A 15,305-nucleotide genomic window follows, 5' to 3' on the forward strand; every position below is an offset into this window, starting at 1 on the left:
GGCTTCTGAACCGGAGTCCTCACAGGTGATTCTGATTGGTAACCCCTCAACCAGGTGACCTCCCAGCCTTATCTTGACTCCTAACAACCTGCCTGGGAGCCTGGCCGAGGCCTGGGGCCCCTCCCCGCGGCTGCGCACCGTTTAGGCTGCGGTTTCTGCATCCAGCGGTCTCTGGGGCATGGGATCCTTCTCTGTTTGCCTTCTGCGGTGAGACGTCCGACCCGCTCCCTTGCTGCCTTTACAGCTTTGATGAATCGGGTCTCATTTATCAAGCCGCAGCTGTGCCCTGTGAGCTAGAGATGGGAGAGGGAAGGTTGTTCACGCACCGGGTCTTGGGTTTAACTGGTTGTGTCTCAAGGTTATGTTCTTGGAAAAGCTACCCTCCCACCCCATCCTGGCCCTTCCCAGGCCACAGTCTCCTGGGTCTGTGGGACCTGGGTGAGACAAGAGTGACCTGGAAGCCTGCAGCTGCTTAGAGAGCCAGGGATGGGGAAGACTCCTGGGGATGCGAGAGGAACCAAACGCACTGGAAACCACTAATTAAGTCCAGGGACCTAGACCTGGGGACCCGTGGGTTGATGGTGATTACGGGGAGCTGCCCTGGGCTGCTGGTTTCTCGGGCACACATTCCCTGGGGAGCTAGTGGGAGGAGCCTGCTTTGCTGAGATCCCTGCGGAGGCGGGGGATGGAGAGAGGGGGAGGTAGGTGAGACCAGAGTGCAGAATGCATGTCTTGGCCTTAATGAAATTTATGGCCCGCCCGCCGCCTGCCTGCTGGCTCCCCGGGTCCTGTGGACGCATCGATTCCGGCTGCTGCCTCTGGGCCTGTGCTGTTGCGGGGGATGGGCACCTGGGCCGCCTCCGGGATCAGCCATGACTCACCAGGGAGTTATTCTCATGACCAGGATGTGCCTGACATCTCGCCAAGCCACGGAGAGGAACTGTTTGTGTGAGCGCCCGCCTGGTGGCCCTCGTACAAGCCGTTTCTTGCCAACGGTATTTTTTTTCCCCTCCACTGGGCTGCCCTTTGACAGTCTGCTCTTGGGAACCAGAGGAACCAGAGGACCAGCTGAAGGAAAAGGCTGCCTTTTCGTAGTGGGCGGGACACTGAGCCTGCCTTGGTGACCGGCCTCTTACAGGTTCTGATGCCTGTCCTTCGTCCCTTCCCTCTTAGGGTCTCAGGAGTCTCTTGTCGTCTGAGAAGGTGGGCTTCAGCCTGTTGTTTGCAGACCCCTTTCCCCTCTGCTTGCTGAAAGCTGTGTCCTGCTCGGAGCATCAGCTGATGGCTGCCTGCCCGAGGGAACATGTTCCCAGGGCAGCTTTGAGAATGCCCAGGTTGGACGGTGGAGGGCTTTTTCATGCCACACGGAGTGAACTTGCACCTTTCTGCTAGGTTCCTAATCCTTTGTTGTACCCGTAGTGACATTTGGATGGTTCTGTTCATTCCCTTCTGGTTCCAAGGGTAAGGGGAGGGAGGGGAGAAGACTTTGGGCTGGAATTCTCCCCGGTATCTGTGCTGGTGGGCTTTGCATCTGAGGGTGCCTCCGGATTCTTCCCAGAACCTTGGGCCGGAAGCAGAGAGGCAGAAAAGGGAAGGCAGGCTGCAGGGACCTGTAGAAGCCCTGAGCTGCTTTCTCACTGTGGCGTCCTGGGTGAAGTAATGTATTTATTTGTTTGTTATTTGCCCTTTGCTGTTGATACTTGCCTGGACTTACTCATCTGGGAATGAGAAGGGACATTTTAGAATGACAGCTTTCCCAAAAAAAAAAAAAAAAAAAAAAATCTCTTCCTTCCCAATGCTTTGCACAGGAGAGTTTGGCTCCTGGATCAAATTAGAAGCAGGTGCTTACAAACCAAAGCAGCGTCGTTACGCATTAGCTCCTTTGTCAATCTGTCTGCCAAGTTTGTGGTACAGGTGTTTCTCTTCTCCCTCGTGACATCTGAGCACCTCCAGGAGTGGGTGGGGAAAGTCAGGGCGTGGGGGTGGGGAAGGAAGGGAAGCCAAAGAGAAAGGAGCTATGGGCGGGGAGGCTTTTCTGCTGCAGAACGTTGCTAATACGGCTCAGAGGCAAGGTGGACTTGAACTTGCATCAGGGCAAAAGCTGGTGGTGGGGTGGATGTGGAGGCTCCTGGAGCCCCAGAACTGACTGCCTGAAACAGCAGAGGTCGAGGAGGCTGTCAGAATGGGCTTCTCTCTGGCATGGCTTGGCACTTGCTTCTCATTTGGGGGACTTTTTCCTGTTTCTGAAGGTTGCACCAGCTCTCAGAAATTTTGTTAGAACAGATTGAGTGTGTCCCTTATCCAAAATGCTTGGGACCAGAGTGTTTTGGGTTTTGTATTTTGGAAGATTTGCATAAACCTAATGAGCCATCTTGGGGATGGGGAGGCGAGTCTAAACACGATGACCTCGTACACATAGCCCGAAGGTAACTTTATAGAAATAATTTTGTGCATGAAGCAGGGTTTTGCAGTGTGGAATTTCCCACTTGTAGTGTCATGTCAGTGCTCCCAGTTTTGCATTTTGGACTTTCGGATTTTCAGATGAGGGATGCTCAGCCTGAGTTGCCATCAGTTTGGTGATCACACTGAGTGGGTGAAAGGCGTGACTCGGGTGTTCTTCAACTAGGGTCCTTCAGTGAACGGAGAGATAAGAAAAATAAAAGCAATGTAGGTTGTTATCATAAAGCAAGAGAATTGATTTTTTTAGGTTATTTCCTTTCTCAATATCAGATGTACAAATACAGTTTCTTTAAAAGATGGCATTGAGGCCTAGTGGTTAAACATTTGCCCATGCCCCGCATTGGAGCACCTGGTCACAGTTTCTGGCTGTGGCTCTTGACTCCAGTTTCCTGCTCTTCAGAGTTGGGGAGGCAGCAGTGATGGGGTCAGTTGGCTGGGTTCCTGCCATCCATGCGGAGAGACCTCGGATTGAGTTCCTGACTCCCAGCTTTGGCTCTGGCCTTGCCCCAGCTCTGCCTGCTGCGGGCATTTTGGGGAATGAGTCAGCAGATGCGAGCTGTGTCATGGCCTTGCTCTCTCTGTGTTTCTCAAATAAGTAACTGAATTAAAAAAATTGAAAAAGAGATGCTGGTCGCCATATGCAGTGGTCCTATTGCTCAGCAAGGTGAGCTACATAAGAGACGCATGCCGAATCGGTGGTGCAAATGTCCAAGTGCCCTCCATGGTCACAAGTTCAAGGTGAGTGGAGGGCCTCCTCAGGAGCATAGGCTCCCACCCTCCTGGGACTCTGCTGTCCTCTGGGACTTTGTAGTCTCCCAACTGCAGCCTGTGGATGGAGAAAGAGAATAGAGGCCTGTTTGGGACTAGGCCGTCATGGCCCCATGACCCTGTGTCACAGTCCAGTCATTGCACTAGGGGCCCAGGGCCACACCTTGCTACCTGCAGCCTGGGGAGGAGTCTCCCAGGTCCTCAGGGGGCCGAGGAGGCAGACAGAGATTCCGTGATCAGACTCCCATGGACGGGGTGTTTTTGTCCGTGTCCTTACTTGGCACATAGGTAGGTACTAAGTAACCTTTCTGCTTACTGGTTTTGATGGGAAGTACTGTTAGCAATAGTTCAGGTCATTTCTATGAGTTCTGGAAAGTGTTTTCCTACTCAAGATGCCTTCAAAAATAAAAATCTAAAAGAAGCAAAAAAAAGGTGCTGTGTGCCTTCCTTTCCTTTCTCATTATGAGTTAAAAGTGAAGACAGGTGCATCTGCTAGTTTGGACAAGAGTCTTGTTGAGGGAGGTATTTCAGTGGGTTTAAAACCTCAGAAGTGCATGCTGTCCTTACGTATGGAGTAAGGATCCGAGTCATCAGACTGGTGTCACAAATATTGACAATGCTTTGTGGGTGTGCCAGTGAGGGCGGGAGGAGGTTTCCTGCAGTCCAGTTATCCCCAAGTTAGTGGGAGGCTTGTGTTCGTGTGTGGGGAGGCGAGTCAGGTGGGGGAGCCTGGACCACCCTGGCCCAGGTGTGAGCTTCTTAGGCATTCCTGAGTGATGGATAACGGGCGCGTCTTGTTTCGAATGTGTGTGGCCATTGCTTCTTTGGCCTCTAATTTTCCTCTGCTGGTGTCTTTCAGGTCAGTCTCAATGATTCCCACAATCAGATGGTGGTGCACTGGGCCGGAGAGAAAAGCAACGTGATCGTGGCCTTGGCCCGGGACAGCCTGGCATTGGCCAGGCCCAGGAGCAGTGATGTGAGTATCTGTGTGGCTCTGGGTGCTCCTCGGTGCTGTTGACATGCCCTTTCCTGATTCTCTGGGATTCTTGTGCCAGGAAAAATAATGGGATGAATCTGATGTCTCAGGTGGCGACCTAACACCGGCCCTGATAGTTGGCTATAGAGATGTTTATCAGGGTAGGTGCTTTGCAGAGAAAAGGGTTACAAACTCAAAGGCCTGGGAGAGGCCAGGCAGGTAAAGCACAGGAGGGAGGCTACCTCTACCAAGGAAATTGGTCTCTCCCAATTTTTTCTAGAACTGGATTCTAGAAATAGTCACCTGATCTTAATTTGAATGTGGCGATTAACACTTGGTCTCTGGGTGGGAGAGGCGCTAGGGAGGGCAGGGGACTTTGACAAACTGTAGAAGCAATACTTTTAAGGGTGCTGTAGCTATTCTAGGTTGTTCTAGGCTGTTCTAGGCTCTGGTTGCCATGCTCATTGCAGGGCCTGGTGTTTTTCCAGATCTTCTGATTTATTTATTTTTAAGAGAAGTCCCGAGGTCTGGATTTTTATGTGAAAATTGCTGAGTCTTACAAGTTGGCAGCTAACGTATAGTTTTTGCAAACACCGTGGGAGCCAAGTAAAACATGTGTAGGCCAAAGCTGGCCCTTGGGTCCAAAGTCTGTGGCATCTGCCCCAGCACTCTTACGCGGAAGAGGCACAGCCCCTGCCTTGCATCGGGGGGCAGGGTGGGGCTGTGGACAGAACAACTTGCTGTAGCCCCTTGGTCATCTGTGTGATAGGAGAGGAAACCCCCTGCTGAGCTTCCTAGCACTTTCACATCAGCCTAAGGTTATACTTGTAGTTCTTAGCTCCCTGAGACCCTCCTCTGTCTGTCCACTGCTGGGGGTGGATGTGTTCGGAGGTGAGCGCTGGAGGGAGCCCCAGGGGTTGTTTTCTAGTGAGTTGGCTGAGGGCAGCCACGGAGAGGGAGGACGGAGGGGCTGGATGTGGGGTTGCGCAGGTGTTGGGGGGGCAGCCACGGCAGCTGATGGGCAGCCACAGGGCAGTGCTCCAGAGCAGCACAAGACTTGTTTGGGCAATGCCTTTGGCCCTCTTATCGATGTGACCCGAGTCTGCAGTCAGCAGCTGTGGCCGCAGCCAGCCACGTAGGACTCTGGTGGCCCTGTGAGGCTCTCTGTAGGCGCCTGTGCTTGGACTGGTTGCTGCCTGGAGTTCACTCTGTACTACCTGTGTTGAGGAGTCTTCATGGATTTTAGGCATTTAAAAAACTCGCTGCCATGGGGCGGGCATTTGGCCTAGCTGTGGGGACACCCACGACCCATATCTGAGTGCCTAGGTTTGAGTTCTAGCCCTTCCCATCCTGGAGTGCATCCTGGGAGAAAGCAGCTGATGGCTCAAGTGCTTGGGCCCCTGCCATGCACATGGGACACCTAGACTGAGTGCCTGGCCCCTGGCTGCTGCCTGGCCCGGCCTTGTCTGTCAGGAGCATTTGAGGAGCAAACCAGTAGATGGGAACGCTGTCTGTCTTCCTCTCAAATGAACACTTAAGATCTTTATCTTGGCAAAGTTGTTTCTAACGGTTGCCTTCTGGTGTTGTGGGCATACAGGAGCTCCGAGGCGCAGAGGATCTTGTGTGAGGGCATCCAGTGTGTCAGTGGGGGTGTTGGGGTTGCCGAGTGGGTGACGATGTGGCATGATCAGAAGGGCCTTGGAACTGAACGCCGCACCTCCTGGATCCCCCTGCATCCCAGATAAACCAGGGTTGCTGTTCCTCCTCAGTGCTGCCAGCCTGTCGAAACCGTCCTCTGTCTGGAGGTCTGGATATGGTGCACTGAGAGCCCGTTGGGCATCTGAAGTGATAAACTGTTCTGGAATAAAATGGAAAGCACACTTCATGGCCAGAGTTAATAAATCGGGTGGCAGACATTTCCTCCATGTGTACACAAATGGCACTGGAGAACTGGCAGAGGCAGCCAGGGAGCTCTGATGTGAAAAGTTAATGCAAAAATAAATGATGACTCAGAGGCAGGAGGAGGTGGTGCTGGAGCTGTCGCCATCCCAGCCTGCTTTAAAGAAGACCGAGAACCTGGGCCTCAGCCCAGAAGGGAGAGAACCTATGCTGGGAGGGCCTGTGTGAGTGCTGGAGAGTGGCCAAGGCCACGCGTATGCAGTGTAGGAAAGGGAGGGATGTGGAGGCTGGAATCCCGGAGGGTTTGTTCTTAAACAGAGGGGGAAGTAAAAAGAATAATCCTCACCTGATGAGCTTGTAGCCAGTGTGATCCTGTGAACAGTTCCTGTGTTAAGTCTATGAAAGGAAACAATAGATGTTGCTTATCTTGACTCTTCCCAGTGTCCTGCTGGGTCATTTGTTGCATATTAAGCCAGTGAGAGGCAGAGCCTGAGCACCCGGAACAGTGCCGGATGTGGAAGTGTTTCCTGTACCTTTTAGGCCTCCCCCCACACCTGCCCTCGCCCTGGGGGAGTCTGTGTATCTGAAAATTCCACTAAGCATGGATTGAAAATAACTGGGAAAAATTGCTTTGTGCTGAACATATATAGACACACCCATATATGTACACTTTAGCAACTATTTATGTAGTGTTTGCATTGTTTAGATATTATAAGTAATCTAGAGGTGATTTAAAGTATATGGGAGAATGTGCCCAGGTTCAATGTAAATACTTGGCCGTTTCTATAAAGGATTTGCTCATTCATGGATTTTGGTGTCTGGGGATGGGGGTCCCTGCACGCAGTTCCTGCAGCGTGGGGAATGCCTGTGTCTCAGTCACTCGTGAATCATTCAGCCCACTCATAGTCATGGAACACAGTCACTTACCCTTTGGTTTAAAATGGTACTTACTCCTTCCAGAAAGCCTTGATAAGTACCTGTGTTGTTGCTGGTCAACTGAGGGTGAGACTAATTCGTAGGGGTTTTATTGTCTATTTATTTGAGAGGCAGAGAGCCAGGGAGACGCCTGCCAGGGAGCCAGGGAGCCAAGGAGAGGGAGAGGGAGAGGGCCGGGGGAGGGGGCGGAGAGGAGGGAGGCGAGAGTCCTTCATCTGCTGGTTCACTCTCCAAGTGCCCACACATCTGTGTGGTTTGGGGTTGGGGGGGCTTAAAGCTGGGAGCTGGGAATTCAGTTCAGGTGTCCCACATGGGTGGCAGGAACCCAATTACTTGAGCTGTCATCACTGGCTCCTGGGTCCATGTTACCAGGAAGGCGGAATTGGGAACCAGAGCCAGGCATCAAACTCAAGTACTCTGCTGTGGAGCAGGGTGTCCTAACCTGGATCCTAACCTGGATCCACTTGCTGGGTCTTAAAGATGAAGAGAGAGAGTGTGTACAAAGGAGTACTGTGTACTGCAGAATGCTGTTGTCAATGTATCCTCACACTTGTGCTCTCAAAAGGAACGCATCGATTGTTCAGTTGGGAGGTGTTGGAGCTGGAGGGCGTCTTAGTTCCCTTCTTGAGAGGCCGTCAGCTTGCTCCACACAACGCCTGGACCAAACCAGGGCTGTTCCTGTCCCAGCACGGTCAGGAGAGTGGAAGTGAGACAGTGCACTCGGTCTTTTCCCCACGTGGATTCTCTCGGCTTCCACACTGCTGGATCCCTGCAGCTGCTTGTGTGGCAGCCCTGATCTGTGTGTTTCAAGGTCAGGAAGCTTGGCTGTGTGTCCCTCCCCATTCCTCCCACCGAGACCCTCATGAAGGCAGAGTGTCTTGCTGTTTCCGACTTGACACCTGTTAAATACATGTGGCCTCGGTTCCCTTCGTTCAGACCTGCTGTCCTGTGTTTTCATCGGGTCGTGTTTACAAACACAGGTTGACATGCCCAGCGTGCATGGCACGCTACCAGGCTCGCCGGAAACCCTCAAAACGTGGGCGCTGTTGACGCTAGGGGGGATGGCTGGAGACGCACCTCCTGAGATCAGTCTAATAGTTCCCATTGTTCCAGGGATTCTGCCACTTCCCCTTACTGCTTACCTCAATTCTCTCTTCTGTAAACCATTTGAGAAATGACCAGGTTGTTACTATATTCATCCACCAGGCTTGTTTTTAGCCTGCTGAGGATATTAATTATGTTCCTGTCTCACAGGCGGTCAAGTGTGGGTCCAGAATCTCTGACAACTGCCCATCGCACCATCCCGACCCAAGGTGGATTAGTGGCTTTGCACTGCTGATGTTGAAGGCAGGCAGCCTGGGCTGGGCCCGTGGCAGGTGACTGATCTCACCTGCCCCTATTGTCATAGCTGTAAAGGGATTTTTTTTTAAAGATTTATTTATTTGAAAGTCAGAATTATACCGAGAGAGAAGGAGAAGAAGAGATAGGTCTTCCATCTGATGGTTCACTCCCCAGATGGCCGCAATGGCTGGAGATGTGCCGATCGGAAGGCAAGAGCCAGGAACTCCTTCTGGGTCTCCCATGCAGGTGCAGGGGCCCAAGGAGTTGGGCCGTCCTCTTTTGCTTTCCCAGGCCATAGCAGAGAGCAGGATTGGAAGTAGAGCAGCTAGGATTCAAACTGGCGTCCATATGGGATGCTGTCACTGCAGGCAGCGGGTTTACCTGCTACACCAAGCACTGGCCCCTGCAAAGGGATTTTAATCACGGCATTTGCCACACAAGGTTGTAGGGAGAGTTGCTTGCCTGCCTGCCTGTCTTTGAAGAGGTTAGTTCTGCATCTGCACACAGCCAGCAGCAATGAGTGACGGTTGTGTCATTGCTGCTTTCTGCAGCAACCCGGGAAGCAAGGGAGCAGCCGGGTGTGTTGGCACTGGTCCTCCGGAGTCTTCACCCCTCCTCCCCGCGCGGGAGAAGGGATTCCGGCATGACATCTCATCACGCTGTATCTCATCTCCTGGACTGAGTGGTGGGGACACGGGAGGGTTTTCCTTTTGTGGGTAAGGACAAGCCTTCCCAGATGTAGGATGAAGGATTGGATTACCTTTTGGCGACATTTCAACAGATGGCAAAACAAATTCCCAACCCTTTTTCCCTTGGACGACCACACTCTCTCTGCCTCTGGTTGTCATTTGTTAAACAGTTAAGCGAGCGTGGTGAGGTTATTATCACTGTTTCTCTCCTTGGCCTCCTGCCCTGGGGACTCGCCTTGGCCTTGGAAAAGGGGCAAGTGTATCCCAGGCGGCGGTGGCTGTGGCGCTCCCCGCATGCCTGGGGCCAGCTGAGGAGGCGCGTGCTTCTTCTTGGGGGGGTTTCTGGTGATTTCTGTAATTTCAGGACATCAGGGACTAGTATCGCGGAAGCCACATTCAGAGTCCCAGGGTGTGGGACGTTTGGGAGTGGAGGCAGCGAGAGAGCTATTCTCCTGCTAGATTTTTCACCAACCCTTTTCTTTGCCTTCCCTTCTCTGCCAGGTGTACGTGTCTTATGACTATGGAAAATCATTCAATAAGATTTCAGAGAAATTGAACTTCGGCGCGGGAAATAACACAGAGGCTGTGGTGGCCCAGTTCTACCACAGTCCTGCGGACAACAAGAGGGTAAGGACGCGACTGTCCCCAGGGCCCTGTCTCCCCAGGGCGGGGCTTGGGACGCTCGCGCTGCTGGAGTGGGCGCTGGGAGATGCAGTCCTCGAGGTCTTCCTGGCGTCACTGCCTCCCAGAACTTTTTTGTTGTTGTTGCTAACCCGAGTGTGTGTGACAGCACTTTCTCGGGGTGGGTCTGTACAGAATCAGACCTGGTTGGGCTGGATTTCTAGACAAACAGTGACAGGTTGGACCCCAGAAAATCTTCCAGCTATTAAATTGCCTGACCCACAGGTGGCGAAAATGATGCCCAGATACAGTCAAATGTGTGTCTTCCGCGAGCAGCTGCTGCATGCCTGGTTGTGCGTGTGCACAGGTGTGCACGCGTGCACTGCTCCTCTCCTGCTCTCTGAACCTCAGTCAGTGCAGAAAAGAAAGGCAGGATGGCAGTGATTGCAGCGCCCCCTGCGTTGTGTTCCCAGCCCACTGCCCTGGGTGCTTCCTCTCCAGGGTTAGAACCTCCCGCCTGAGACGGTTGGAGCTGGAGGAGGCATTGACCTTGGACCCCAGGCAGGGGACAGAGGAGGCAGGCACTGGGCAGTCTTGGTCCAGTAGCTGTTAGGTCTGAGAGTTGTAAGGGGGAGCTTTGAAAGGTCATGGGTAATGCATGCTCAGAAAAGAATGATTTCAACATTGCTTTTGCGCCCAGATGAACTTACCTTCTAATTCCATTCTCTGTGAACTTTTTGAAGTATGCAGATGTTTGGCTGCTTTCTTCCCCAGTCTGTGTGGCCTAGCTCGTTTCCAGGGTTCCACGTCTGCTGCTGGTCGAGGTGGGGAGCCTTTTGTCTGCCAAGGGCCAATGGGATATTTGTAACATCATTAGCGATGCATATGAAATCACCAGTGTAAAAATTTGCCTCTGCAGACTGGTTGAATTTCGAGTCCCACCTACAGTTGCCTTGACAGGGCCAGAGCAAATGATTTCACAGGCCGGATAGGGCCCGTGGGCTGGACTATTGCTCACCCCTGTTAGGGAAAGACCCTTTGTAGAAAACCAGAAAAACACCTGAGTAGTTTAAGCTATCTGCATTGAGTGTTCCCCCAGAAAGGAACCAGCCAGCGAGACCCACAGGGTCTCTGTTGCAGGTCCTCCCGCTTGCTGGTGGTCTCCTAGCTGGGACTGCCTGCAGAATACAGCAGCCCCTGTCTGCAGGGAGCAGACATCCAGAGGTCCCCTGCTGGGCTGTCCAGGCTTAAACCTTCCAGTTGCGAGATTAGAGGACCTTCTGAGATGGGCCAAGCCTCTGTAGCTTTAGGAGGGGCTGCTCCCAGATTTCCGGGCAGCGCTGTGTACCATCTGGTCAGAACGATTATTTTGTAAGGATGGGGATAGTCATTAACCAGTCTGTGCCGATAAGTATCAGCCCTGCTTGGTGATCTCTGTGGAGCGGCGAGGAGGAGCAAATGCACTCTTGCCCAACTCTGTCATGAGCACTTTCTCTTCTGAGATGAAAGCAAGGAGACTGTGTTGGAGGGAACTGGGTCAGCAGACCAGAGGGCTAGTGTCTCCCCTCCCTGGCCCTGGGGCCAGCCAGGGATGGTCCTGGGGGGGGCTCCCAGAGGGGGTCATGCTGCTGGTGTGGGGGCTGCCTTGCCCACCGGCCTCTGGGCTTGGGAGAGGTGAGAGCCGTGTCCTGGTTCCAGCTGGCAGGCTGCTTCTCCTGTGCGTAGATTTTCTTGTCCCTTGCCTCTCAAGAGTCGGATCACACTTGTGTTACTCGCTGTATCAGGTTGTTCTTATCTCTGTTATCATCCCCCCCCCCCCCCCCCCCCCCGCTGAACCCTTGTTGACACTGTGGCCTTGAGTCTGCCTGGTTGTTTCTCTGCAAAGCGCCCCTTTCAGCTCCACCAGCCCTGGCCTCCCCTCCCAGCTCAGCGCACAGCTGTCTACATGCAGGTGCCCCTTCCTTCCTGCCGTTGTGCGTTGTGGTGAGTGGTGGCTGAGGAGAAGATGCAACAGATGGTGTTGGACCTCCAGGAGGAGGCTCGGGGCGGGCAGGGAGTCAGGGGCTTTGGCAGCAGCGGGCCTGAGAAGGTGCAGAGTTGTTGGAATGAGAGGGAAGCACCCAGGGATGAGTGCACCCAGGGAGCTCGGGGGTTGCATGAGGTATAGGCCAAGCAAGTGCTGTCTGTCTCGTAGAGGGGTACAGCTGGGATCTCCCCTCCTGGGGGAGAGGGAGAGGCCCCGGAGTGGGAGTGGGTGGAGGGTCAGGAGGACAAAGAGAAGCTGCTGTCTGGGAGAGCTTACTGACAGTTGGAGCTGGGGCGCAGAGCAGGCCGAGCGAACAGGGAGGTGGCCTCCTCTGGAGAGTTCTGATTCCCCAGAGATGGCTGTGACCCTCCCCGATGGCTCAGGAAGGAAGTGATGACTCTTACTGTGCTGATTGCTTTTGTGACTTTTACCTTTGTCCTCTGCAAGGCAAATTGCCCTACCAGACCTACCACTTCCTGAGAGAGCTCACCCGAGGCCGGGCGCCTTGCTGTCGGCAGCAGGGTGCTGGCCTCACGCGAGGCCCCTGGGTGCAAATGCTAGGAGCTGTCAAGGAGCCTTGGGAATGGTTGAAATGAGAGTTGGCAGCTGCTCTGAGTGGATCGGGTGTTAGGAAAGGGCAGTGTGGACATCCTAGGGGAACAAGTGTCTGTGGACAGGGAGAGAAGGTGGGAGGCGGACAGCCTGCTCCAGTCCCGAGGCCCTGCCTGGCGAGGGTATTGGCGTGCTTGGGTCTGTTTTCACGCTAGCCAGCAGTCCCACTTCCTTCTTCTCGTGCCCGCTGGGTGCTCTTCCCTGAACCAGAGTGCAGCTCTGGCCATGTAGCAGTTGTCCCAGTCTCGTGGAAGGACGCCCATGCTCAGTGAGGCAGTGTGGAGAGTTGTCTGGGGCTCTGGGGAAGAGCTGCTGCACGTGCAGTTGGGCTTCAGGGCCTTGACCGCTGCAGATGTGCGAGCCGATCCTGCCCTTTCCCAGGCAGAGTTTAGGCCTGGGTAAAGTGGTGAAGCTCTTCTCTTTCCCCTGCCCCCTACCCCAGTCCCTTCCTGGAGGGCTCTTCCCTGGGGCGCCTCCATCCTCCTCCTGGTCTCTCCACTCTTAGCTGGGAGAAATCCTGTCATTACCTCCTGTAGCTTCGATTGCTACCTTCTCTCAGCTATTTGTATTTTCAGAGGAAACACAGCTTTCAGCCAAAGGAGGAAGCTCCTCTGGAATACTGAGTGGCTGCACACAGGGTTGGGGAGGTTGGGGAGCGTGAGGATGCTCCTGCGGTTGCAGTTAGGAGGCACGTAGTAGACCAGCTCTGTTGGCAAACCTGTGGGCTTGGCCCTCAGGAAACTTGGCAGCCAGGACGTATGGGGCCTTACAAGCGGACTGAACATCCCGTGCCTTCCTCGTGTGCATGCTACATAACAGCATGAAGCATCAACGATGAAGCGAGCTTGCAGCTAATGAGAGCTGAGCGATGGGCACTCACATCCCACATCCCAGATCCCACATCCCACATCCAGATCTCACGCTGGAAAGCCTGGCTTTGATTCCGGGCTCTGGCTCCTGATTCAAGCTTTCTGCTCCTGCAGACTCTGGGAGGCTCCAGTGACTGCCTGCCTGCCACCCACGTGGGAGGCATGGACTGAGCTCCCCACTTCTGGTATTGGCTCAACCAAGCCTTAGTCGATGTGGCTTTCTGGGGAGTAAACCAGGGTGTGGGAGCTCGCGCTCTCATTGTCTCTCTGAAGAAACAAGGGAAAAATGAAACAATCAGAGCTGGCAGGTGGTGAAGTGAGGTTGGATCAGAGAGGCGAAGCCTCTGTGGGTACTTGTGAGTAGGAGTGGTGCCTCCAGGATGGGCACGTGAGTGCTGTAGGTGGAGCAGAGTTGGTGGGGCTCTTGAACAGGAGAAGGGTCTGGGCAGAGACTTCCAGGCACATCCAGGATGTGTGGTTTCCATGCAGGAAAGTGAGGAGACTGACTGCCCACTGGTACAGAGTTTGCACTGAGCTACTTTGCAAGGTTCATGGGGTCTATCTCAACAGGGAATAGCTTGTCTTACCTTGAGGGTCATGGGGAGCCATGGAAGAATGATTAGGGAGTGATGGAATAGTGTCTTGTTCAGAAATGTGTCTCCCAGCAATATGCATGATGGGATGGAGGGGGGAGACGAGAACGATCTAGAAAGGGGACTATGTGGCAGCGAAGTTGTTCAATCAGTCCATCAAACCTAATACCACCCTCCGAGTATTTCATAGCCTGAAATATATTCACTGCCTCGCTGGTAGCCCTGGAATAAAAAGGAAGGGGCCAATTTTGAAAATGAGTTTTGCAAAGACATTATTATTTAGCTGAAAGCAGAGTTAGAGAGAGAGAAAGAGAGAGAAAGAAAAAGCTTTCATCTGCTGGTTTACTTCCCAAATGGCTGCAATGGTTGGGGTTAGGCTAGACCAAAGCCAGGAGCCAGGGGTTTCATCCAGGTCTCCCAACTGGGTGCAGGGGCCCAAGCAGTTGGGCCATCTTCCACTGCTTTCCCTGGTGTGTTAACAGGGAGCTGGATTGGAAGTGGAGCAGCTGGGACTTGAACTGGTGCCTGTAAGGGATGCTGGCATGCAGGGCGGTGGCTTAACCTGCTGTACCACAACGCCGGCCCCTGAAAATGGTTTTAAAGGAAAACATGGCAGGGAAGGCGGCTGATTGAAAGGGAAGGCTGAAGGGAGGGAATGGAGTACAAACCCGACCTCAGTCACCAGTCACGGGGCTAGGAGAAGGTGCAGCATCGGTGGAACGTGGCACCAGGGAGGCAGTGTTGGGCCCTGGCGGGGAGGCGTTGGAGACTGCAGTTTTAGACATGGTGAAGTGTTGGGGGCCATCAAAGGGGAGACGCTGAGATCAGGAAGGTAAGAAGTAGACTTCTCACATGACGGGGGAGCTTGCAGATTTGAAAGTCAACACGGTGGTCTTTTCTGTTGCTGCAACAAACCCGCCGAGGCTGTGTGCTTTATGAAGAGGAGAGGCTCGCTGAGCTCACTCGCTGTTACGGAGGCTGAGGTCCAGGGCGAGGTGACTCCGCTGATTCAGCCTCTGCTGAGGGCCCTCTTGCCTAAATCAGTCCCTGGTGGATGGTGCTCTGCTGAAGCATGTGTAGCTGGAGACAGCTTATGGCAAGATGGGAGCCAGAGAGCAGGGAGCGGCTGCTCTTGCACTTTTAGGGCAACCTTCTCGAGAGAACTAATGTGAGCTCTTGAGAATGACATTAATCCTTCCAGCTGCAGAGCCCCCAGTGAGCCAGACCCAGTTACCTCCCAGTAGGCCCATCCCACCGCCTCCTGACAAGGGGGACAGACCACATCCCAACTACAGCTGTCATTGCAATGCTTGTTCTTAGAGGCGATGGGTGAAGCTGCGTGGAAGGATCAACCGAGTTATCAGCAGGGAATAGAAGAGCCAGGAGGCTACACCAGGGCAGGGAGATGGTGACAAAGGAACTGGCAAGGGAGACCCAGGACTGAGATAGAGGCGCTCAGGGTGAGTGATGGAGAGTTGAGGTGGGGTGGGTGGGGGGGGGGAGTGTTGGGGAAGG

General features: G+C 53.7%; 1 protein-coding gene across 1 annotated transcript in view; it reads left to right on the forward strand.

Moving 5' to 3' along the window:
• The window catches only part of SORL1 (sortilin related receptor 1), a 175,305-nt gene that overhangs the window by 12,667 nt on the left and 147,333 nt on the right, over positions 1-15,305 (forward strand). Inside the window, exons 2-3 of the mRNA XM_062197223.1 lie at positions 4,088-4,204; positions 9,571-9,696. Coding sequence (XP_062053207.1) covers positions 4,088-4,204; positions 9,571-9,696 — 243 coding nt within the window. The remainder of the gene's footprint in view (positions 1-4,087; positions 4,205-9,570; positions 9,697-15,305) is intronic.

This window comes from Lepus europaeus, chromosome 7 (assembly GCF_033115175.1).
Source record: "Lepus europaeus isolate LE1 chromosome 7, mLepTim1.pri, whole genome shotgun sequence".
NCBI lineage: Eukaryota > Metazoa > Chordata > Mammalia > Lagomorpha > Leporidae > Lepus > Lepus europaeus.